Source organism: Anticarsia gemmatalis, chromosome 23, assembly GCF_050436995.1.
Source record: "Anticarsia gemmatalis isolate Benzon Research Colony breed Stoneville strain chromosome 23, ilAntGemm2 primary, whole genome shotgun sequence".
Classification (NCBI taxonomy): domain Eukaryota; kingdom Metazoa; phylum Arthropoda; class Insecta; order Lepidoptera; family Erebidae; genus Anticarsia; species Anticarsia gemmatalis.
In genome coordinates this window covers 502,796-527,514 of record NC_134767.1, presented here as the reverse complement: position 1 = coordinate 527,514, position 24,719 = coordinate 502,796, and the positions used below count along the sequence as shown (strand labels likewise).

Below are 24,719 nucleotides of genomic sequence, written 5' to 3'. Positions count from 1 at the left end.
CGAAGAGAAAATAAAAAAGTTAAGGTTCTCTCAATCTAATTAATGATTAATTGGAACTGGCTAATATCAGTCAGTAAGACATAATTACTAAAGAATTCCGTTAAAACAATAATCGTGTTAAGGTTAGTTCGCACGAGGTGCGTCCATTGTTTAACTTATAAATCACAACACTCCTTCATTGTTTATCTTTAACTGATAACATTCTATGTGAACCGAGGGCGTTGATCAAAGATAAATAAAATACCTACTTACTAAAGCAGTGATTACCGAAAAATAAATCGTCGCCTCCCTTATTAGTAAAGAATAAGTCAAAGTGATATAGGTTTATAACAATTAAGAACTATAGCACGATTCTGTACAGTCCGTAGGTACTATCGAGTATCGAAATTTTGACATTTAGAATGTACTGCCAAAATAGCTTCTACGACGCCCGTCAGAGGCGCTGATCAGATTTCTATACAAAATTTCTCGATGACAAGCTGGTTGTCGGTTGTCGATAGTAGTAGAGAATCGAGCTACAGACCAATGATTTTTCACAGTTATGTGCGTATTAGGAATAGTTTTCTTTTGCTATGAGGTTAATAACAATACGTAAAAACCATATTTCTTTAAAGATTTCTAATAATGAATACCACTACCGTAATTCGGACTTGCTTAGCGTGGTAGAACTCAAGGCATTATTCCTCTTTCAATATAAGTACTTACAGTGGAACAATTATCAAAGAATGGTACATTACACAACCCACAGTAAAAGAACAGGTGCTACTTAAATCGATATACAGTCACAGGTCCTAAAGCATATTTGTTAAAATTAAATGTATAATAAGTAATATAGGTACTTAGATTTGTAATAGAGTCGCCTTGGGTTCAAATCCCGCCCAGTCTACTACTACGGCCCTGAAGTTATGACAGGCTTCATGTTGTCTAGATGGGTTCACATGATTACTATAGATTGACAACTTTGTAGAGAGCCTTGGCATGTACGAATTTAAATTAATTTCTATCAGGTCATCGTCAGCTACATAAGCGTGTGGGTCACTGATGTTTTAATCTATAATATTATGGCTCCAACAGTTAAGAAACTTGCGTACAAGGCTTTCTATTATACATATCTGCCTCTTTAGTGCGATTGGTAGAGTATGCGACTGCCGCGCAAAAGATCTTGGATTCGAATCCTGGGTTTGGCGAAAAGTATTTATTGAGTATTCTGATAAGAATTTCTCAGAAATTGCCCAGAGTTAGGAAGATGAGGTCATAGACCTAGGTGCCTCGGAGAGCCCGTTAAGCCGTCGTTTCTGCGCCTGACCTCCCTCTGGTCGTGTCGGTTTAGCCGTCCCACCAGACTATGAGAGTAAAGGAATAGAGAGTGTACCTGTGTATTGTGCACACACTTGGCCACTATAAACAAAGTCCTGCACAGTTGGCTGATTTCAATGGAATTGGCCGTCGTAGCCGAATATCGACCAGGAAAACATTATTATTAAGTTGTTAAACTATAGTTCTGTATGATTCAGCTTGTCAATAATCTTTATGATAAAACTTCTAATGATAGCCATTGATTTACTATTGTAATCTGACATTTTTAGATTCCTTATCAGGAAATTTGATTTATCAGTAGATAAAGATATATTATAGAGTCTGAGTTTCAATTCACAGTATATAGTTTTTTTATTAAAATGTATATTTAAATCTGTTTCAATACAATTTTTTGTAAAGGCCTTTTCATAAGAGTAAGCGATATTCGTTAACGCAGTGAGTTTCTAAATTACATGTCAGTTTTACGCAATTTTGTTGCTTTAAAAATGTCTACCTGTAAAAAAATAAGTAAAATAATATATAACGTGTGATAATAACACACTCTCATAACTCATGACTAACCACAGTAATAGCGAAACTCGTTTGCATCTTACTGCAATGGCAAAGACTACATAATAATATTTGGTTAAGTGAAAGCGAATAGCCATCAGAATTCACCGATAGCGAATATCGTTTATTGAATACAATACAGAAAGTCGCTTCTAATGGTGTTAAAAAATATTATAATTAACGCAAAATTAGCATATTGATATTGACTATATGGATAGCGAAAATCGCTTATAATGAGAGTAAAAATACGCTATTGAATTCATCGGTAGCGAAAATCGCTTCCTAATTAGCGATATTCGCTCAAACCTTCCGAAAAATAGCGAAAATCGATAATTTTTAAGTATTTTTGTTATTATTTGTATGTATAAATTCTATTATTATGTTATTTATAAATGTTACAGCCACACATTCATGAGTACGTGGGGGTGCCGAGCGATTACGACGATGGACGAGGAGAAAAGCCCTGGCAACGGGTTAATGTCATACATTCATTACTTATACGTAGACAAACCAAGTCTCATACGTATGAGAGCATTGTAGACTTGGTTTTTTGTTGTGAGACTTGAAAAAAAGAAAATAGTATAAAATATTTTGGTAAAGTTTTTTTTAAATGAGCTGTGTGGTTCAAGCCGAAGGGCATTTTGCTGATATGAAGTCTTGGGCTCGATTCCCTGTTATGCATTTTTCAAATTTCTGTTGGAATGTTCCCATAGGAGCCCGGAGAATTTTTTGTCCCGGCCCTAGTAACAACGGATCAAAACTATATGCAGATATTTTTTTCATTTTTGCCAACTGCTTTGGGCATTATTAGCGTGATGTACCGACTATAACGCTTAATATATATTTTTCTTACTTAAGTATATATTTTTCTTGTACGTATTTTTTTTCAAGTCTCACAACAAAATTATTTTATACTTCTTTACTTCAACGCTTATCTCAACAGACAGTACTTCATCTGTTGAGATGCTGACACTATCATATTCACGGAAATACATACAAAAAGATAATAATATGACTAATCTTGACATAATATCACACAATGTCATACAGTTGAGAATAACAGTGCGTTTATGAAACTTGTGCATAACTTTGTGTTCAAATTGTTTGGATTTGAGTGAATAAGAGACTTGGATAATGGTATGAAGAAATGCTTATTAATAATTTTACTAATTGATAATTTACTCGTATTATTTGTTATATATATTAACTTCTACAACGTTTTGCCCTCTGTTTAATTGGTTTTTATTTTATCAAAGGTCAAAATATTCACCGAAAAGTCTGAATAGTCCAAAAATATACTTAAATTTGTACTTTTTTAGTTTACTTAAGAAATTAATATTTAACTATCATTCCATTTTACAAGAAAATAAGGAAATCAATTCTCTTGAAAATATTTTTCTTTTGAAAACATGTCAAAGGCACAGATTTTCCTGTATCAATGTAGAAGATTGATTTAAAGTAAAATATATTAGTTACGTAAAGAATTTTAAAACGCATTGTATATTATAAACTGTATTTGACATTGTAATCATTACAAAATAACGCTTTTCCACGATCATTTGTCAAGATTTAGAATCCCTACACAACCGGTGAGTGACCCGGGGGATTTTATACATAACTATGCTATTTCCAGGATATTTTTACAGGGTTAAATACATTTATAATTGGACTATAATCCTTAAGGATTAGGCTATTCGTTTTAGCACTACAGTTGTATTTAGAGCTAGTGTAATTTTGTGTATTCCCAACGGGATTTCCCGGGGATTTACTCAATCTGGAATATTAAAACTAATTAATATGTATTTTTGAATAATTACTGCAGGATCTTTCTATATAAATTTTTGTTTTTTGTTAAGTATATAAAAACATATTAGTTAAAATGTCTAATTGGGTCAATAGCCCGGGAGTTTTCAAATATCGTTGTCCCAATTTCATTAATAAAATCCCCGATAATGTTGGCTTATTCTACTATATTTGAAAAAACATGCCGAAAAAATCCCCTTTACGAGTGTAGGTCATGACAGATAATTACTAGAAAGTAGATAAACAATTAGTGTGTATATAATGTAATGTGTTTGTGCATTTTTAGGTAGTACACACAATGGGTAGGAAAGGCAAGCATTTGTATGAGCCAGTCAAATCTGTAAGTTGAGGGATTAGGGATTATGTGTCGTACAGGGATTGTGTTTTGGTTAAATGTGGTGATTAACTTTATAGTGGTTTGTAGTGAATAAAGGTGGCTGTAAATGTTGGTGATTTTTTTATTATTTTATGTAGTTTATTTTCGTGTATTGAGTAAGTAAAATAAGTGTGTAATGAAATAGAAATTGTGGGTTTTTTTTTACATAGATTTTTGCACATTTTTGATTCGTATTTGACACGTCTAACGTAGAAAAATATGTTTATTATTATGAGTGATTTTAATTATGTATCTATTCAGTGAAGTAGTATAAGAATTTTTTAATTAAAACAGATTATTAAAGTGATTTCTTATCAAACATTACTAACCTACATAGTTCATTCATTTTCTAATATTCTAACTAGCGATACTTTTTCTTGATTATTTTAACCTATTTTTTTACTAATTATTGTGTTTTTTGGGATTTATGTGTTTGTGTGTGTACATTTTGTACTTATTAAGTGTTAAGTGTGTGTTTTGACTAAATAATATGGACTTGTTTTGTTTGTTTGTATATTCCGTTTTTCTTAATATAATTTGTGTCTTAGGTAAACATGTTTTTTACGCTTCTAATATATTTTTGTCTCTGTATCAATTGCTTAAATACTTTAACATAGAGCTGCCATAATATATTAGGTACATTTGAAATGCATCTAATTAATTTAAAAGAAACGCTTTGACAATGGTTTTATAATGACAAATAATTCCATCAGATAACTTTATTTGAGTACCTAATCATTTTACGTTTTGGCGGTATTTGACATAAAATAGAAAACGTTTTGCCTGTTTTTGACAGATAATTAAATAATGTTTGAGTAATCTGTCAAATTTGCAACATTAAAAATAAATTTCAGCTAAAAAAAAATAACAGCTCATACAAGAATAAACGGTGCCTCTAAAAAACACGCTTTTCGTGTCAACCGCTTAACAATCCTTTCATCACTTGTGACAGATATAAAACAGTGTTTATATTGTAGGTGCCAAGCACATTGCTGGTGCTACTCTTCGGCTGGTACTTGCTGCTGGGGTACTTGACTCAGCTCACTGAAGATGGCATGCCTAGTGTTGTCACACAGGCTTCCTTGCCGGTTGATGTAAGTTTGTTGCATTTATGTTTTATGATTTTGTGTATTAATTTAATTGAAAGTTATTGCGTAATAGGCTGTTTTGCGAGGTCGCAGGTTCGATATCTGTGTCATTACCCGACGTCTTTATTTTCTAGAGAATACATTGTAGCATCTCGCGGCCTTTCTTCAACAAATAAAACAAAAGTTAAGAGTGTTTTGCTATATTTTTGTATAGCTGACCCGCGCAACTTCGCTTGTGTCACGTAAGAGAGAATGGATCATAATTTTCCCCGTTTTTGTAACATTTTTCGTTACTACTCCGCTCCTAATGGTCGTAGCGTCATGATATATAGCCTATAGCCTTCCTCAATAAATGGACTATCTAACAGTGAAAGAATTTTTCAAATCGGACCAGTAGTTCCTGAGATTAGCGCGTTCAAACCAACAAACAAACAAACTCTTCAGCTTTATAATATTAGTATAGATAGATTGAACACGACAATACAAGTTTAACTCTTTACGGTAACACCGTTTGAGCTATGAAATGTCTCATGGTAATAAAGAGACTTTTAGTAAAATTAGCGTCGTATTTGTTTGAAAATATATTTTTACCAAATTGGGCAAAGGTCTCCCAAACAAGCGAGGGGTTAGGTTAGGTTAGAAGCCTTGAAGATACTACGCTGGCCAAGCGCGGGTAGGAGATAGCATGCCCTCAATAAATTACTTATTAAAAAAATGAAAAATACGTAATTTTATTCAGTTTTGGTAAATCGTAAGCTTTCTTAAGAATTTAAGTAGTTAAATTTCTATTCTTTAGCCCGTTTTCTACAAATTTTAGCATTCAAAGACTAAATCTGGTTTTTGCTTTACCTCACCTAACAGAATCCTTGTCTTTCAGAACTCAGACACGTTCAGTGAAGAGATAGCACTACGCTACCTTCAGCGCATAGTGGGTGATAAGCCGAGGGTGTCAGGCACGGTGTACCATTTACAAAAGACGCAGGAAATGAAGGAGCTGGTCGATGAACTGGCGTCGCAAGGCACGCTGCCTGTGAGGACTGACTGGCAGATGGTAACTGGTGAGTTGAAAACGTTTTTATTTATTACTAGCTGATCCGCGCAACTTCGCTTGCGTTACATAAGAGAGAATGGGTGAATTTTTCCCCGTTTCTGTTATATTTTTTACTGGTACTCTGCTCCTACTGGTCGTAGCGTAATGATATATAGCCTTTAGCCTTCCTCGATAAATGGGCTATCTAACACTGAATTTTTTTTTCAAATCGGACCCGTAGTTCCTGAGATTAGCGCGTTCAAACAAACAAACTCTTCAGCTTTATTATATTAGTATAGATTTACAGTAGTACTCGTAACTGTCCTGAGTGACAAGATGTGAACTAAACAAATGGGAGTTTGTAAGGATCGTTCCAAGTGGCGCTTTCTGGTCTCTCTGCTTACTCCTAAGAGAAAACTGCGTGAATTTATGAATGTTTGTATTTGTAAGACAGTCAATAACATATGATCTAGCAGAAGCTTCCTTTGGTCTTTTCTCTTTTAAAAAGACAACTTTTGCACTTAGTACTGCTAATTCTTGTTTTACAAACATGCAAACAACGGACACAAAGGGTGGAAGGGCGGACCTCACAAACCCTTATTCCATATGGGAATCGATCCCACGCATTAGTAGCTTAGTTACCTTAACCACTGCGCAAGACCGACAAACGGTCAATAATTCATACTCCATGAGGGAAAAGACGTAATTTTATGTATTTCTGTTAATAAACTATTTTCTTTCACCCAGGTGACTTCCACTTAGGAGTATCAGCTCCGTTCTTCAGCTTCTACCAGAATTGCTCCAACGTCATCGCCGTGTTAGAGGGAGAGAGCGGTTTCCATAGCAACGGCACCATCGGCAGCTCTATACTTGTCAACTGTCATTATGATTCTGTACCCTTTGCGCTAGGTAAGAGAGTTCAAAATTCTGTAATAGACGTATCAATTTCTACTTAGGACAAGTAGTTTTTTTAAATAGTTCGTACATTCGTTTCACAAAGTTCCTTAGTATTTCGTTTCTTTCACGTACTTTAAACAAACAAACTTCGAGGATTCCTAGACAGTATTGTTGTTTTTCGTATGGTTAGTGGTCAACCTAGTGTCAAAGTTGTTCAAGCCGCCCGAAGGCCTTTGACGTGGCTTAACGACTGTTATCTTAATAGACAACAACCGGGACCGAATTTTAACGTGCTCTCCGAAGGACGGAGACGCCCAGTTCAAATACCACTATGCGGCCACCCATCTATGGAATGACCGCGCCAATGGTTGCTTAACCCACAGATCGTTTGCCGACCGGTGAGCGCAACTGGCTATGGACGCCTCTCCTAGACAGTTTAAAATTTAGCTCGTGGGGAAAAATAGTAATAATTGGTGAAAACATTGACATTAAATTGTAGACTTTCTTTAAAAAATAGAGCATACAGCATATGATTTTTATTATATTATGTATTGTGGATCTAGAATTCCAAAACTTATTTATGTGTTTCACTTCTTTCACCAAATCGCCACAGTATTCACTAACATAGACAATATTGTCTATAACTATAGAGTAAAAATGAAATGTGCTGTTTTTCAGTAAAAAATAAAACATACTGAACGTTAGTCAAGTTTGGACTGTAAATAAATAATATATAAATAAATAAAGCTTATGTATTTTGTTTCAGGTGCATCAGACAACGCAGTATTTTGCGCAGTAATGGCGGAATCACTATCAAAGTTATCAAAAAGAAAATCTAAGTTGAGGCACAATGTTATATTCTTGTTTAACGGCGCTGAAGAGAATGGTTTACAGGTAAATACATACACATATTATTATATACTTAACTTATATCAGTGGTTCCCAACCAGTGGTCCGTGGAAGTCAAAATATGGTTTGCGAATGATTTTAAAATTTAAAATTGTCAGGATGAAATAAATTCTTTATTTTTAAAATACTTACATAGTCCCGGACTAAGAAAAGGTTGGGAACCCCTGTCTTATATGCTTCCGTTCATGTAAAAACGGCTGAACTAATTTGGAAGAAATTTAATAGAGTGTAGCTCACGTGCATAAACTTTTTTTTAATTAACTGGATCTTAGAGTAGATCTATGTGTAATCTCGAATCTTCAACTATCTCTTTGCAATTTTTTTACAAAATTGGTTCTGCAGTCTCGCTTAAATTAAAAGAAACAAAAAAGTTAAATACAGACAGACTATTTCACTTATAATATTAGTATAGATTTATAAGGCTTGTTATCAAACATAACTATGACTAAATACGTTTGAAAAACGTGAGTGAAATTGCATGGCACGACTAGTCATTGTAATAAACGTCAGATTACATCATATTAAATTGATTACTATTTAAGATAAAGTAATTAAGCACATTAGTATTATTAGCTAATTATCCATTGATATAAATACATTTAAAAAACAATAATAATTGGATGAAATTTAAAAATCAATAACATTCATTTCATGCTAAAATTAAGTTTTATTTAAGTCGTCAACCTAGTATTAGTCACGGGTCTATCTAAATGCAAAATTTTATCAATATTGGTTCAGCGATTTTACCGTAACAGAGTGACAGACAAACAGACAAAAACATTAAAAATAGTTTTAAGTTGAAAGACATGATATCTAACATAACTTTACAACGAGATAAGCTTCGAAAAACGTGAGTGTATTTTCAAAGAACTAGACAGATTACAGTATTACACGTCAAATTACGTAATATTTAATTGATTACTATTTAAGATAAAGTAATTAAGCACATTAGTATATCTGCTTAGCCTTTTTTCCAAGCTATGTTGGAGTCGGCTTCCAGTTTCACCGGATGCAGCTGAATACCAGTGTTTTACATGGAGCGACCGCCTATCTGACCTCCACAACCCAGTTACCTGGGATAACACGGTACCCTTCGGTAAGACTGGTTGTCAGACTTTCAAGCTTCTGACTACTGTTAACGACTGTCAAAGATCTTCGAAATTGACAGCCGGGACCCACAATTTAACGTGCCTTCCGAAACACGGAGGAACTCGATATGTATAAGATGGTCACCCATCCACAAATCAACCTCGCCAAGCGTTGCTTAACCTCAGAGATCGATCCGCGCGGCTGTTGTTAACTAAGCCACGAGCTCCTCCTGAGCTTAATTAAGCACATTAGTATTATTAGCTAATTATCCATTGATATCTGTTATAATCTTACTAATAAAATAATATTGTAAACGTGAAAGTATTCGGTCAGGGAAAAAGTCTTTTTGTATTATAGTATGTATGAACTTGTAATAAAATCCTTTCTCTACACAAAAAAGCTCGATATTTCTGTACCTCACGAGCTCACTGAAAGAAACCTAATGAACCGTGTACTCATTTGTGATTCTTGAAGCCGAAGAGATTTTATTACAAGTTAATACATACTAAAATGCGAAAAGACTTTTTCCCCGACCTAATATGTTAGGATTATTCAATCGATAGCTCATGATGAGGTTAGTGGTCAACCTAGTGTCAAAGTTGTTCAAGCCGCCCGAAGGCCTTTAACGTGGCTTAACGACTGTAATCTTAATTGACAACAACCGGGACCGACTTTTTACGTGTCCTCCAAAGCACGGAGACGCCCAGCTCAAATAGCAATATGCGGTTACCCATCTATAGAATGACCGCACCAAAGGTTGCTGAACACACAGATCGTTTACCGACCGGTGAGCGCAACTGGCTATGGGCGCCTTCTTTATTATAGTATTTGTTTGTCTACAGGCTGCCCACGGATTTCTCCAACACGAATGGGCAAAAGGAGTGGTTTCAGTTATCAACTTAGACTCAGCAGGAATGAATGGAAAACCTACTATCTTTCAAGTAAGTTGATAGACTTTTAAAGATAGAAAGCCAATTTTGCCTCCGTGGCGCAGTGGTTTAGATCACCACGCGGCTACATTTCGTCGAGAGGTCGTGGGTTCGATTCCCACACGGGACAATTATTTGTGCGATCCACAAATAATTGTTTCGGGTCTGGTTGTAATTTGTGTCCGCTGGTAAATAGTGTTCAAATTGTAATTACTATAGACTGAAACATTTTATTAGGCACTCATTTTATACCAACGAAAATACGAAACTGTGACGTCACTATTACGTATTCCTATACTTGACTGCCTCCGTGGCGCAGTGGTTTAGGTCACCACGCCGATACCACTGCATCGGGAGGTCGTGGGTTCGATTCCCACACGGAGCAATTATTTGTGCGATCCACAAATAATTGTTTCGGGTCTGGTTGTGCTTTGTGTCCGTTGTTTGTATGTTTGTAAAAGTCCCCGCGACACAAGAGCAATTCTTAGTGCGGGAGTTGTAAAAAAAAAAAAAAAAATAAAAAAAAAAAAAATAAAAAAAAAAAAAAAAAAAGTATTTTTGTCATTTCATAAAGCGATGTTGATTTGACTGGTAGTCATCTATCCTATTGTAACGAGTACCGTTACTTCCTTGAAGCAGTCATATGCACCACCACTTGGAGCCATAGTTCATACAAGCAGTATTGACTTTTGAAAAAAATAGTAATAAGTAATACTTTAAAATATTACCTTTTTCCTAGGTGACAGACCCCCGAGTGTTAAACGCGTACAGTCGCACGGCCAGTCGTCCCACCGCTCAAGCGCTCGCCGAGTTCATGTTCCGCACTGGAATTATTCCCTCCGATACGGATTTTCGCATATTCAGAGATTTTGGAGACATACATGGTATGTAATCTTAATATTATTCATTTGCAATAGATGAAAACAGGACAATGAATATTACTAATATTATATAGGGTGAAACCAGTGTATCATGGAAACTATTTAAAATGTTGAATAACATTTTAGTTTACTGAAAGAAAATATGCTTTTATATTTTACATTTAAAAATTTTAGGTTTGTATTTAAATTATATCTATTAAATTATATTTTTCGTCTTTACCAATCATCTAATAAGCTACAAAAAATATTATATACCCGTATTAAACCTTCGTGACTGGGTGAAAAATATGTATATTATTATACAAAAGACCTCTTGGAATCAACTACCCCTTGATATTTTCTCCTTGACTTAGTATTTTTCCCGTTCCAAAAATTCTGTTTCGGCTATAACCCATATATTTACCCACATAAATTCAAAAATCAGAACCATATTTCATTCGATTTAGGCAGGTATGGTATCTTCATGTAGCTTTCCTATTATATAATGTTTTGTATTAACAGGTATTGACATAGCGTTCACAAAATGGGGTCACGTGTACCACACGCGCAACGACGAACCCTCCCTCATACTGCCGGGAGTTATACAGAACGCGGGAGATATGTTGTTAGCACTCATCGCTGAGGTCGCGCAAGATGAAGATATGGACCATAAGGTATGGTAAAAAATGACCTGGCCCCATATTCCTTTACTTGATATTAACCACTCCCCCATAGCTTTAAGATACTCTTTCCCTCCTATTTACTTTATGTTAACCCCCATAGTGCATAAAACATTGCATTTCCTTCGTCATCTAGCCATAAGTACAAATTACTATATTTACAGCGCGCAGCACAACCGCCCTGAAAGTTATAACAATTTACGATTCAGTCTGTAGTCTTAAACAAATAGCCCACTAATGATAAACTATGGTACCCACAGATCTCGCCCACAGCAGCGCTGTACTACGACTACCTGGGCGCCTTCATGCTCACGTACTCGTTCACGGCGTCGTACGTGGTGGACGTGTTCATCGCGCTGTGCGGACTGGCCTCCGTGTGGTACGTCGTGTGGCTGCTCGGACCCAGTGAGTTTATAACTGAATCTTTACATATTATAGAATAAAAAATGCAAAATTTAAGAAACCCCCGGAACAAGAACTTAAATTAATTTACTTAAACAAGAAGTTTGAAAAGTTGTAGGGGGTGAAAGGGAGTGACTGAGAGGATATTTACTCGGATGGGATCTTAAATAGCTTCGTATGATGAGAAAATTAGTAAAAAACAATTGTATAAAATCGGGGGTTTTTTAAATTTTTAATTTATAGTTATAGCTGTTGTGTTTCAAATTGCCGATCCAAAAAATGTGGAATACTTAAATAGTGCAACTATTTATGCAATCCACATTTCACATCCTTTTTTTTATGGCTGTTTGAACTTTACCCCGCCCGATTTGATGAAATTTTTTGTTTCGTATGGTGGTGTTAGATATTTCTAAACAGTTTTTTTTCGTTGTTATACAGGATGGTCAACAATCAAAGAGCTACTATTCAGCGTGTTGGGTCGCGTACTGTGCTTGCTCGCCGGTATTGTGGCGTGCGCGATATGTACTCTGCTGATGGTGGCCACCACCGTGCAGATGCGGTGAGTCTTACATACATACATACTGGTCTGAGGTTCATTTCCCGAATCGTTTCCTGAACCATTCGATCTAATATATAAAATTCTCGCGTCACAGTTTTCGTTGCCATACTCCTCCGGAACGGCTTGACCGATTCTCATGAAATTTTGTGAACATATCGAGTAGGTCTGAGAATCGGCCAACATCCATTTTTCATACCCCTAAGTGACACTTTTTTTTATATGGCAGAACAACGTCTGCCGGGTCAGCTAGTATTATAATAAAAAGAGTGGCCAGGAGTTTCTTACCAGCTCTTCTCACTGGCCCTACCTTCCGAACTGGCGGTAAATTCACTCTCTGCATCAATTACTATCATAAGTGTCAGCATTTGACCTATATGAATAAATGATTTGATTTTGATTTTGATTTTGATTTTGATTTTGATTTTGATTTTGATTTTGATTTTGATTTTGATTTTGATTTTGATTTTGATTTTGATTTTGATTTTGATTTTGATTTGATTTTGATTTTGATTTTATAAGACAAGAATTTCTAATAATAAAACTCGTACCATGTGGTATCCTTCAGTCTTATAACTTTTCAACTTTAGCCTTGCATGATTAATATATGTATAAGAGGATATAGGAATTCTTCCGTATGTCCGTAACCGTATGGGAAAAAGGCGTGATATATACATATATGTATGTAATTTAAAATATAATGATTTATATTGTTTGTTTCAGGTATTTAAGTCAAGCATGGTTAGTAGTACCGTTGTACTGGACACCGTATCTCATTGCTTCAGTCGCCGCTTCACAAGCATTCGACGCGTGGAGAATGAAGAAGGTGAGATTTCTTTGCAGCTTTTAGTCTTCTTCTTCTTATCGTATGGTTAGTGGTCAACCTAGTGTCAAAGTTGTTTAAGCCTTTGACATGGCTTAACGACTGTTATCTTAGTAGACAACAACCGAGACCGATTTTTTACGTGCCCTCCGAAGCACGGAGACGCCCAGCTCAAATACCACTATGCGGTCACCCATCTATGGAATGACGGCGCCAAGGGTTGCTTAACTCACAGATCGTTTACCGACCGGTGAGCGTGATATCACATAATTCTGTGAAAAAAAATGCATAGGTCACGAACTGACTGTGAAGCGCAGCCCGTCGTGTTTGTGTTCACGTGTACGTCATACAAGCTTTTTCACTCAGCGCTCTGTGACCGCGGTGTCCTGCGTGAGCGACGAATACGACGCGACGCGACGCAACACGACGAGACGTAAAGCGCGATGCTACGCGCGACACGTGTTCTACGTGATATTGGTCCCTATTTCAAATCAAATCAAATCATTTATTCATGCAAATATGGGAGATACATTATTTAGGTGGCACAATTAATTATATAGTTTGCACAGTTTACAGAAAAATAAACAATAAATTTAAGTTACTAAAAAAGAAAGCCAGATTTGAAATTGTAATATAACAGCAATGATACATTTACATTTCTCGAATCTTGTAGAGGTACAGCACAATTTTGCACAAGTTCATCGTGTCGCGTCTAGTCGCCTTCAAAACAAGTCCGTGTTACGTCGCGTCCCGTCGCCGAGTGTCACATAGGCCGCAAGACGGGTATGCCGTTGAGTTGATCGCGTTCGTCGCTTTCGCTGCGTCGTATTCGTCGCTCACGCAGGACACCGCGTTACGCGATGTCCTGGCGTCTCCGTAAATGACGCCTAGGAATGGTTGCTTAAAAGAAGCTCATGTTAATTTCATATTCTCTCGTCCCCAGAGCGGCCTGTCCCGGTCCCTCCGCACCCTACAAGCTCTGGCCGCCACTAGACTGATACTGTCTGTGCTGGTTCTGATCCTGGCATGTGTCCCGGCCGCCAGCACCATGCGCTACCTGCTGACGGTGCCGCTGTTCCTGCTGGCCGCCGCGGCGCTCGTCTCCGTCACCGTCGTCAGATACGTCTGTCTTACTGGTGAGTAGCTCTAGCTAGCACTAGACTGACAGTAGCACTAACACTAGCTAGCACTGATCCTGGCGTGTGTCCCGGCCGCCAGCACCATGCGCTACCTGCTGACGGTGCCGCTGTTCCTGCTGGCCGCCGCGGCGCTCGTCTCCGTCACCGTCGTCAGATACGTCTGTCTTACTGGTGAGTAGCTCTAGCTAGCACTAGACTGACAGTAGCACTAACACTAGCTAGCACTGATCCTGGCGTGTGTCCCGGCCGCCAGCACCATGCGCTACCTGCTGACGGTGCCGCTGTTCCTGCTGGCCGCCGCGGCGCTCGTCTCCGTCACCGTCGTCAGATACGTCTGTCTTACTGGTGAGTAGCTCTAGCTAGCACTAGACTGACAGTAGCACTAACACTAGCTAGCACTGATCCTGGCGTGTGTCCCGATCTGTCTTACTGGTGAGTAGCTCTAGCCTCTACTAGACTGACACTAATTAGTGCTGATTGACATATCTCTCAAGCCACGCTGATTTAATAGCGATCAGCAGATATGCTAGGCGCTGGACACAAGTCCACGATTAACAGATAGCTCAGTGTTAGTGAGAGCATGAGCGGAACGAAGATGCGCCTCGATAATTTTATCAAGCGTTTCTGTCTTAACTTCATGTCATGTTATAAGGACTAGTTTTTAAAACTGATCGTCGCATCGCTAACTATTCTGTTAGCTTGAACCTTGATGTATGTATACTTTTTTTCATTTTGAAATTTAAAATCACTAAAAAAAATAAGTTAAATATTATAGCAATATCGGCTAACTATGAACTGTACGTCTTTATATGAACACACTCCCTAACTTAAACACATCAAAAAACGATATCCAAACCTCCCTCTTCATCCACCAAACATACACAAAAATACCCAACAACATCCACAAAAATTGCCACAATAAAAAAATCTAACTTCACATTTTCTCTCCAGGCGGGCAACACCTACTTCTAGAAGTGGCGCTATCAACTCCAGCCGTGATGTTCCTGTTCTCGCTGGCTCTGCGGCTGGACGCCATGATGCTGCCCATCATGGGAAGGTCCACGACCAACAACCCTGACTACACCGTCGCTATACTGAATGTCGGACTTGTGGCTTTAGTCGCTACTGCTGTGGTAAGTAAAAAGATGGTTTAGCTTTCATACTAATAAACTTGTAGGCTCTGATTAGTTATACAGCGCTGACTGTCTTCTTGGCGCAGTGTTTAAGGTCGCCACTAGTATTGTGTCGGGAGGTCGTGGGTTGGACGGAACAATTATTTGTGCGGTCTACAAAATATAGTTGTTTCGGGTCTGGTTGTACTTTGTGTCTATTGATTGTATGTTTGTAATGCTGGGGCCACATTAGCGGCCAACGTCCAATGCCCATTATCGCGATAATTTTTAACGCGCTAAAGTAGGTGGCTACACTTAATACGGCCAACGTGATTTGACGTTTGGCGATAAAACGGCGTAAAATTTACTTTCAAAGATTTTTTAATTTTGTTTAAATGGGTTCTATAGTAACCCATCAGGCTTCCCTTCTTTTTTTTAATTTTTTCAATAGTTGTTTCAAAAGGTACTAATTCCATCAGTCGACGCCAAGCATCACTTTGCGATCCTCGATTCTTGTAACTTTTCAGTTTTGGATCCCACAAACATGGTTCTGTTTGCAGAAGCTCCAGAAACGCAATTACTTTCTCGTTACTCCATTCCATAGTATGTATTGCAAATACAAAACACGTGCGATCCCGTCGAGCTCCCGACGCACACTGACTGGCGTAGTGTGACCGCTTTATCGCATTAATTCTCGCGTTATTCTCTTTGATGTACCGCCACTTGAGTTATCGCCTAATGTCAAACGACAATGTAAATGCCGTTGTCAAATTATTGCGTTAAGTCGTGGCTACATCTACGGTTAACGTCCTTTAACGCGATAATTAATGGCATTTCCCGGTAGTGTGGCCCCAGCATAAAAGTTCCACACATGAGAAACAGTAGCAGCAGTAGACAAGAGCAATTCTAAGTGAGGGAGTTGTCTTTTTAAAAAGAAAAGCAAAACCTGTGTTTCGTCTTTTTCACTCATATACAGGTACAAAATTAATTAAGTATTTATTAGTATTTCTAAAACGGGATCTGCAAAATATCACAACATAACAATTTTCGGAATGGCGATTGACTGCCAAGTCCGAAAAATTACAAGTCAAGGTTCTGGAAGGAGTTCTGAACTCAAAGACAAAGTTCTTTAAGAAATAACTTTGGGTGTTTTGTAAGTTGACCATTAATAAAAATATTAAAAAGTTAATAAAATTAAACATGATCTACTTCAAATAAGAAATCCATATATCGTTGATTATCGCATAATTTTACAAAAAGATATGCCCCGGGTGAGGATCGAACTCACGACCTTAAGATTATGAGACTTACGCGCTGCCTACTGCGCCACCGAGGCCGGTGAATGTGTTGGCAAAATATCATATCACATCACACAATAATATGTTGATAAGCAAAAAAAAGTATTTATTTGTGATATTGGTATTATCTACTAAAGATAAGTAACTATATACAATGGTATTATATAAAGGAAAAGTTGGTATGTTTATATGTGGGACCGATAGCTGAAACTACTAGAACGATTTTGAAAAATATATTTTTTATTTTCGAAAATCTTGATGTTTCAGAGCATAAAATACCCAATATTGCAATGACGAGCAGTGTTGCCAACTCCAAGGTTGACTTTCTTATTTTCGGGTGAAAAAATGACCTTGGGAGCTGGTTTAAAATTATTTTTTTATTAGTCTTCCAAAGTTTTCTGAGCCCAATTTATTGAACAATTTTAATAAGAAGAATTTTTTATTTTTTATACACTCTTGTAAAGTTGGCAACAGTGGTCTCCAGGAAAACAAGTTTTTATATCTTTTGTGAAACATTATTGTCTTTCTTCTTTATATTTAGGTACTTTAAATTAAAGTCACACGAACAAAAACATACAGTTTCACAAAATTAACATAAGTAAGAATGAACAATCATATAAAAAATATTGTTGTTTGTTTCAGTCGGGCATCGAACTGCTGTTCTCTCGCAGACGCCTGTGGATCGCTCTGGGCGCAGTGGGCATAGCCTCCTTCGTGCTCATGTTTATACCGTTCAGCCCTTACGACAACAGCCTCGCTGTACAGAGACATTATTGGTTTGTAAGTATAAATATACATTACAAGTACCTACTTATTTTATTTTGTTCACAAAAATAATTTAAGAATGTGTTGTTAAAACTATAAATAACAAACAAGTATTGCTTATACTTCTTTGTTATGTTATTTTATTGTAAAAATAATACAACTGCGGCCGATACTTAATGTTTCATCCCATGGTTTCCCCCTTAGATTGAGAGAATCTGTTAGGTTGACAAGATCTTTTTTGTGCTAGCTAAGTGCACAATATATTTTGTACTAAGCTATCCTTTTATTTACATTTATAAGCTTCTTCCTATGTTTTTGCACCGCAGTTTTCCAAATGAAAAAAGTTTATTGAACTGCACAAAGATCTTGAATCAATTCGTTGGTCTGACTAATAAAAAAATCTGTCAGAAAATTCCAGTACAAATATTAATTTAAATGAAAAAATATGTACTTAGCTATAATAATAATATTTTTTCCAGCACTCACAAATCTCATCATACGACATAGAGGGTAGGCAGCTATCTCAGACGTCGGGCGTGTTGGTGACCCGCGTGGACCCGTACTCCGTGCCGCGGGTCACGGCGGCGCTGGCGGGCGCGGGCCACGGCGTTACTAAGTACAGCGGGCTGGCTGATGACTGCGCCAACATGGTGTACTGCGGCATGCCTATCTATAGGACGTCTTGGGCTAGCCAGTAGTGAGTATATCTAACTTATTTTATTAACACATGGTATAAAACAAAGTCGCTTTCCACTATATGTCCCTATGTTTGCTAAGATCTTTAAAACTAATCTTTAAACGGATTTTGATCCGGTACTTTAAAGTGAAGGTGATTTAAGAGAAAGTTATAGGTGTAAAAATTGCATTTTTTTTGTGAAATATTTTTTCAAACCTGGAGAAGTCCAAGCAAGCCTCTAACTTCCTAATGTTATATTTCCTTATTACATGGAGTTAACACTCTGGTTGTATCGATTATCTCTCACCAGGCTATGAGAATGAGAAAATAAAAAGTGTACCTGTGTATTGTGCACACACGCGCGGCACTAAACAAAGTCCTGCCCTGTTGGCCGGTTTCAATAAAACTGGCCGCTGTAGCCAAATATCGACTAGGAAAACATCATTTGTTAATATAAATATGTGTTATTCCGCAGTCACAACGCCATGTTCCTCCTGACGGGTCCCCCGGCGCCGTTCTCCCCGGCGCCCGCGCTCACCCTCAGCTCCAAGATCTGTGACGCGTCCACCGCTACATGCACCTTCGACTTTATTATGACTGGTGAGTACTCTTAAAATACTACGCAACTAGTAAATCCTAAGATCTATCAAGTGAATAGAGGTAAAAGTTCGAAATAAAAGTATTGTTCGGACTTTTACTATTGAGAGTTGGTAAATAAGGTTAGGTTCTTAGGTTTTACCGGAAAATCTTAGGATTTACCACAGTTCGGGCTTTTACAGTAACATATATTAAAAAGTTTTTTTTTTTAATAATGTTACATTTTGTATTTTTATCTTCTCTTCCATAACTCTGAGGAACTGCACATCAATATGACCGATTCAATAGTAGACTGTCACTACTAGTGCTAAACTGACAAAAGAACAATGGCAAGTTTTTACCTAAGTGTTATATGAAGCGTCTACAAATGGGACACGTGCAAAAGTTACTAATTAATTTAGCCCTTTTTTATGATGAAATTAACTTTTTCGGTAAAAGCCTAGCTTAAAATATTTACAAAATAAACTTTTACTTGAATACGTCCACATCCGGTGGACATAATCTTTTAGTCAGTATTACCACTTACAAAATGTTTCAAAATTATTATTTTGTTTTTAAATATCAAAAAACGATTATTAAGTGAACGTTAAAAACAAATCACATAGGTTTTGCTAAAAAAAAATAACAAATATAATTGATAGGTGTTTTAGTTACATATTTTATTATTAATGTTGTGATTAATAGTCAGGTATTATTAGATGAAAGTGTAATGGCAGCACTAAAAAAAATTTTTTTTTCCTTCCGTTGTTTAGAGTGATGTTGATAATCAATTATTTTCACAATCGATTGATCGATTATGACAAATATATAATATGAAAAGAATAATCCATTTATAATAGCTTATTATTTTAAGCAATTTTATTAGCATATTTGATTTGTTTGCAATAATAATATGTACTTAAATATATAAAATAAAACCTCAAATAGCATTACAGTAATCACTGACGTTATCATTACAGCATCCACAAAAACTTCCTTAATCAAAAATATTTTTAATAGTAAGTCGCAATATAACAGTAGTTTTTTTGGTTTTTAATCTTAATAATATCGTTTAAAAAATAATTAATTCGATTATATTCTATAATCGATTATGACTTCAATTATTTCAATAATCGATTAATTGATTATCAGCATCACTAGTTGTTTACTTTGTTGTGAACTTGTTAGTTAGCTTTGCTTGCTACTGGTGTTACGATTGCTTTCTTGGTTTATCTTCAGTTTTGACTTGCATTGCCCCCGGACTCATTGCTCTCACGTAATCTAAATCTGTTTTTTAGACATAAATAATGTAGAACAGCAATTTACATAAGTTTTTTCATGATATAACCTCAAAATATAAAATTGATCATATTTTTTTCTTGTGGCCCTCTCAAACCAAAAATCTTAATGATTCTGTTTAAGTTAAAGAAACTCTATAGTTTTAACATTTTTTCATTCATAGACGCTCCAAAACGATGTCAGGTAAAACTTTGTATGGAGACTTGCCATTGTTCTTTATGGCTGCTACCCACATGCCCAAGCCGCGCAGAGCTGTCAAAACCCAGCATTACCGCTCAAATGTTAGGAACAAACGACGACGGCAAGCCGCATAAGCCGACGGCCATGCCGCGCATACTGTGTGTAGGAGCACTTACAATGAGAATATGCATGTACCTAATACTGTAATTTTCTGTGTCATTCCAGGTGGTGCCCACAACCTAGTAACACTATGGCCATACTCCAACATAACAGTCGCGAGCTGGTCTCTGGACTCTCCCGTCAGAGTCTCGTTCACACAGCTCGACAGACCTGTCTACGTCATATATCACTCCACACCGACCTACATGGAAGAATGGAACAAACGGATCACTGTCGTACTCAATGTAAGTTTGAAGCTATCTGTCGGGGAGTAGCGGAACTAAATTCATTAGCGCCATCTAGTGAGAGCTTTAAAAGTTGTAGTGTTTAGTGACATCTATCGAGTGAATTAGTTTTGGAGATAAGCGACATCTAGTGTGTGATAGCCGAATAGAACCAGTTTTCTTTATTACGTGTCCTATGTATAAGGTAATAAGTTTGCCTTCTATTACATGGGTCTAACATTGTTAATGTTGAAATATGAGTGTATTTCATACGTAAAGTAATAAATGAATACTCTCCCATCACATTACACCGTCAAATGGAGAATGTTACCTAATTTTGATTTTTAGCACTCCATATTCTCGTTTAAAAATAAAAAATACTGGTGAAAGAATTACTTCGATACGTCAATTAGTTTTCGATTTATAAGTAAAACAAGTTGTAACCGCACGACGCTAGCTCTCGGTGACGGTGTGACGTCACTCTACACTTGCTCAGTCTGGCTCACACAGTCCGCTTGCGGTCGCGCGCTCGGTGCGTTGAAATTATTCCTAAATACTTTTAAAAATGTTCAATTCAAATACTAGGAAATCATATGTTGTGCCTAAATGTAATTTAATATTATGTAAGTAAGTACATAAGTAATAATAAATAACTTCATCTTATAATGAAACAATTTCTAACCGGATTGATCGCCAGTTTATTGATTTTACTGTGGCAGGAAAAATGTAAAATCGATAAGTATACGATTATTTCGGTTAAAAACTGTTTCATTATAATATGCAGTGATCGTAAATATTTATCTAACATTATTACTTATTATACCTACATATGTATAATATACTAGAAGCCGCCCACGACTTCGTCCGCATGGAAACCCTTCCCGCGTAAATCCCGATCCTTCGAGAACTCGAGGATAAAAAGTAGTCTATGTGTTATTCTGGGTCTTCAGGTATATATCAAATTTCATCGTAATCGGTTCTGTCAAATTTGCGTGAAAGAGTAACAAACATCCATACATACTTACATACCTACATACTTACATACATACATACATACATATACAAACATACGTACATACATACATACGTACGTACGTACACACATACATACGTCCATACATACATACAATGACATATGTATGTCATTGTATGTATTACCTATGTACTTATGTATGTACATATATACATTCTCACAAACTTTTAAATTTATAATATTAAGTAGGATTTCGGAAGCAACAAAACCTCTATTTGTTTCACAAATAATTCGCAACCATTATTCCATTTATTTTAGGTACATTATCCGATTGCCCTTTTTAAAATCCTTTATCCATTTTATTAATCGAATAGTATTTATTATTATTAAAAGTATTTTATACATAAGCGGACGAAAACACATCAAAATACTACGCAAGCTATTACACGTACAACAACGATTGGCGACTTAATACTAAGCGGGACGCGGCCCGCGCGGCGCGGTATAGTAGTATGACGTCACAGCCGCTCACGCGGCTGTTAGCGGGACTCGATATTTTTCGAAACTTTGAATGCTTATAAAATCAAAACTATTTGGTATTTTTGACTAAAACAAAAACTAGTTTATATGTATACATACAGGCTATACTGTGTCAAAATTTCAAGCGATTTGGCATACCTAGTAACATTCTCCATTCAACATGCATGTTTGTTTTGACTGCCTCTGTGGTGCAGTGATTTAGGTCGCAACGCGGATACCATCGCATCGGGAGGACGTGGGTTCGATTCCCACACAAGTCTGGTTGTGCTTTATGTCTTTTGTATGTATGTTTGTAAAAGTCCCCGCGACACAAGTACAAGTCTTAGTGCAGGAATTGCCTTTTTTAACAGAAAAAAGAAGAAAGTATAGAAAGTAATAATATAATACTCCCGCAGGTCCCCGCATCCCTGCAATCATCTCCGATCATGGAGGTGTCGCACCACTCCCACAAGCTGAACCACCCCGAGGACTTCACAGCCGAGTATCAAACCCTGGTCGACGCCATGCCGCACTACTTCAACATCGCCACTGTACTCAGTTTCAGAAGTAATTATATTTATTAATAGAACGAAATGCTGAACAATATGTGAAAACTTACGATTAATGAGGAATATATTAAGGAAATTTATGAGTTGAAGAATCGAGGTTTAACCTTAATTAGATATTGTATATAGAGTAATAAGACATACATCTGTCTGTAAGTGGAAACGTTGCCTTAAGAACCAATTTCACGAATTGGTTCTTTTGGCGAATATGTGCCGGATAGCCTGACTGCTAGATAAAGAGTCGGTAAAATATTGAAAAAACCCTAAATTCCAGCTGATAAGCCATAGCCCGACTGCTAGATAAAATTAAAAATAAGATTGGAAAAACATCTTAGTTCCAGCTGATAAGCTATATGCTACTTATCTTAATTAGAAATGAAGAGACCGGAGTTTCGTAAATTTAAGTTTTAACTTTACTCTAAGGCCAGTTTCATATATTCCTGCTAAATAGTGACAACAAATGTATGAAAACAGCTGAAATTCCGTCTGATAGATTATCCAACAGTCGTGAAACCAGGCTTAAAGTTATGCTCAAGTCTTCCTTTTAAAAGTGGGAATACGGTGTTAGGTGTGTTTTGATATTGAGGTGCTTTGTATATATGTAGATAAATCTATGTGATAGATTATTATGTTTGACGATGAATGGAAATAATGTTGAATGTTATTAATTATTCATGTATTTGTACGGCAATGCGCTCCCTATTACATGGGGCCGACAATTTTAATGAAGACACGTGGGTGTGTTTCATCCACTTGTCTCTCATCTTAACCTTATAAGCCATGTTTATACTTATTTTCAATAGAAACAAAGAGTGCCAAATCCTTCACTCCAGTCTACGGTTTGATGTAATAATATTTTACTCATCTTCTCTAAGGGCGAGGCTTATTACACTTTCTAAATGAGACTCCAATACTACTACTGGGATTTTTTGCTTTGAAAAAACCCTTGTAGTAAAACGAGATATTTATTTTATGTAGGTACTTGTTTGAAATGAAATATGTATTGATTTATATTTTGTACATAATGTTGAGTGTGTGTAAATAATCTTGAAAATATGCCAAATCTCTCTGAACTTAGTTCGTTATTTGGAAAACATAAAATATTAGTATTAAGTTGTTATTTGTATTGTTAAGTAATTAGGTTGTGACAGTCTTTATTTACTTAACTGCCTTGAAAAAGGAGGTTTTCTTCTTTACCATTACAAGATGGTGTAGAAAAATAGTTTTAAAAACTTACGGTACCTAATGTTTTTGTCTAGAATTAAAAATGACTTTTTAGTGTTATTTATTTTTAGGATTAAGCGTGACCAGTGAATAAAGAATATTTTTATACAAATAACTTGTTTCATTATGTCATCATTTATCTGATAACTTGAAAAATAGATAAGTTACCTCTATAATTAGTTACATGATATTATATGAAATAACGTATTTGACTATTTATCAGAACTGGGTGACTATTTGTCAAGAATGCTTATTATATGAAAATTGTACATATTACTAGTAGTAAGGCCATAAGGCGAGTGTTACTTTCGATATCAATTGTCTTATTTCTGCCGTTATTATTATACAAATTTTGGAAAGATATACTATAATATGATATGAACAAAGGATATGCAATTAGGATATAATTGTTTTGTCCAGACAAGACTTTGTTTGGGGAGCTAATCAAATATTCTATTTTCCTGAATAAATAAAGCAATTATAAAATCAATAGTTTAAGGTTCTAGGTAAATATAAATAACAACACAGTTTAAGATAAAAAATGTTTATTAAAATCAGTCTTTTTAACACTTAAAACGTATTGTTAAATACATTTTAAGCAAACGGGTCACAAAAATAAAAATTTGAAAACAAAATGTAAAAAATATACGACCAAGTCACCGTAAGTGAGAAAAATCATTGTTTAATACAATTTCTTAATG

At 36.2% G+C, this 24,719-nt stretch overlaps 1 protein-coding gene and 1 non-coding gene across 2 annotated transcripts in view; one reads left to right on the top strand and one right to left on the bottom strand.

Annotated features, from left to right (window-relative positions):
• The window catches only part of LOC142983125 (endoplasmic reticulum metallopeptidase 1-like), a 30,955-nt gene extending 6,828 nt beyond the window's left edge, over window positions 1-24,127 (top strand). Inside the window, exons 2-20 of the mRNA XM_076129968.1 lie at window positions 2,268-2,339; window positions 3,956-4,009; window positions 5,023-5,139; window positions 6,011-6,191; window positions 6,911-7,072; window positions 7,827-7,954; window positions 9,901-9,999; window positions 10,727-10,871; window positions 11,370-11,521; window positions 11,788-11,932; window positions 12,368-12,488; window positions 13,209-13,311; window positions 14,252-14,444; window positions 15,399-15,580; window positions 17,500-17,637; window positions 18,102-18,319; window positions 18,774-18,898; window positions 20,579-20,757; window positions 22,645-24,127. Of these exons, the coding sequence (XP_075986083.1) occupies window positions 2,268-2,339; window positions 3,956-4,009; window positions 5,023-5,139; window positions 6,011-6,191; window positions 6,911-7,072; window positions 7,827-7,954; window positions 9,901-9,999; window positions 10,727-10,871; window positions 11,370-11,521; window positions 11,788-11,932; window positions 12,368-12,488; window positions 13,209-13,311; window positions 14,252-14,444; window positions 15,399-15,580; window positions 17,500-17,637; window positions 18,102-18,319; window positions 18,774-18,898; window positions 20,579-20,757; window positions 22,645-22,812 (2,682 nt within the window). The 3' untranslated portion in view covers window positions 22,813-24,127. The remainder of the gene's footprint in view (window positions 1-2,267; window positions 2,340-3,955; window positions 4,010-5,022; window positions 5,140-6,010; window positions 6,192-6,910; window positions 7,073-7,826; window positions 7,955-9,900; window positions 10,000-10,726; window positions 10,872-11,369; window positions 11,522-11,787; window positions 11,933-12,367; window positions 12,489-13,208; window positions 13,312-14,251; window positions 14,445-15,398; window positions 15,581-17,499; window positions 17,638-18,101; window positions 18,320-18,773; window positions 18,899-20,578; window positions 20,758-22,644) is intronic.
• TRNAM-CAU (transfer RNA methionine (anticodon CAU)) lies at window positions 16,823-16,895 on the bottom strand. The gene has a single exon. It is a non-coding gene; the product is annotated as a tRNA-Met (tRNA).
• Window positions 24,128-24,719: the final 592 nt, after the last annotated feature.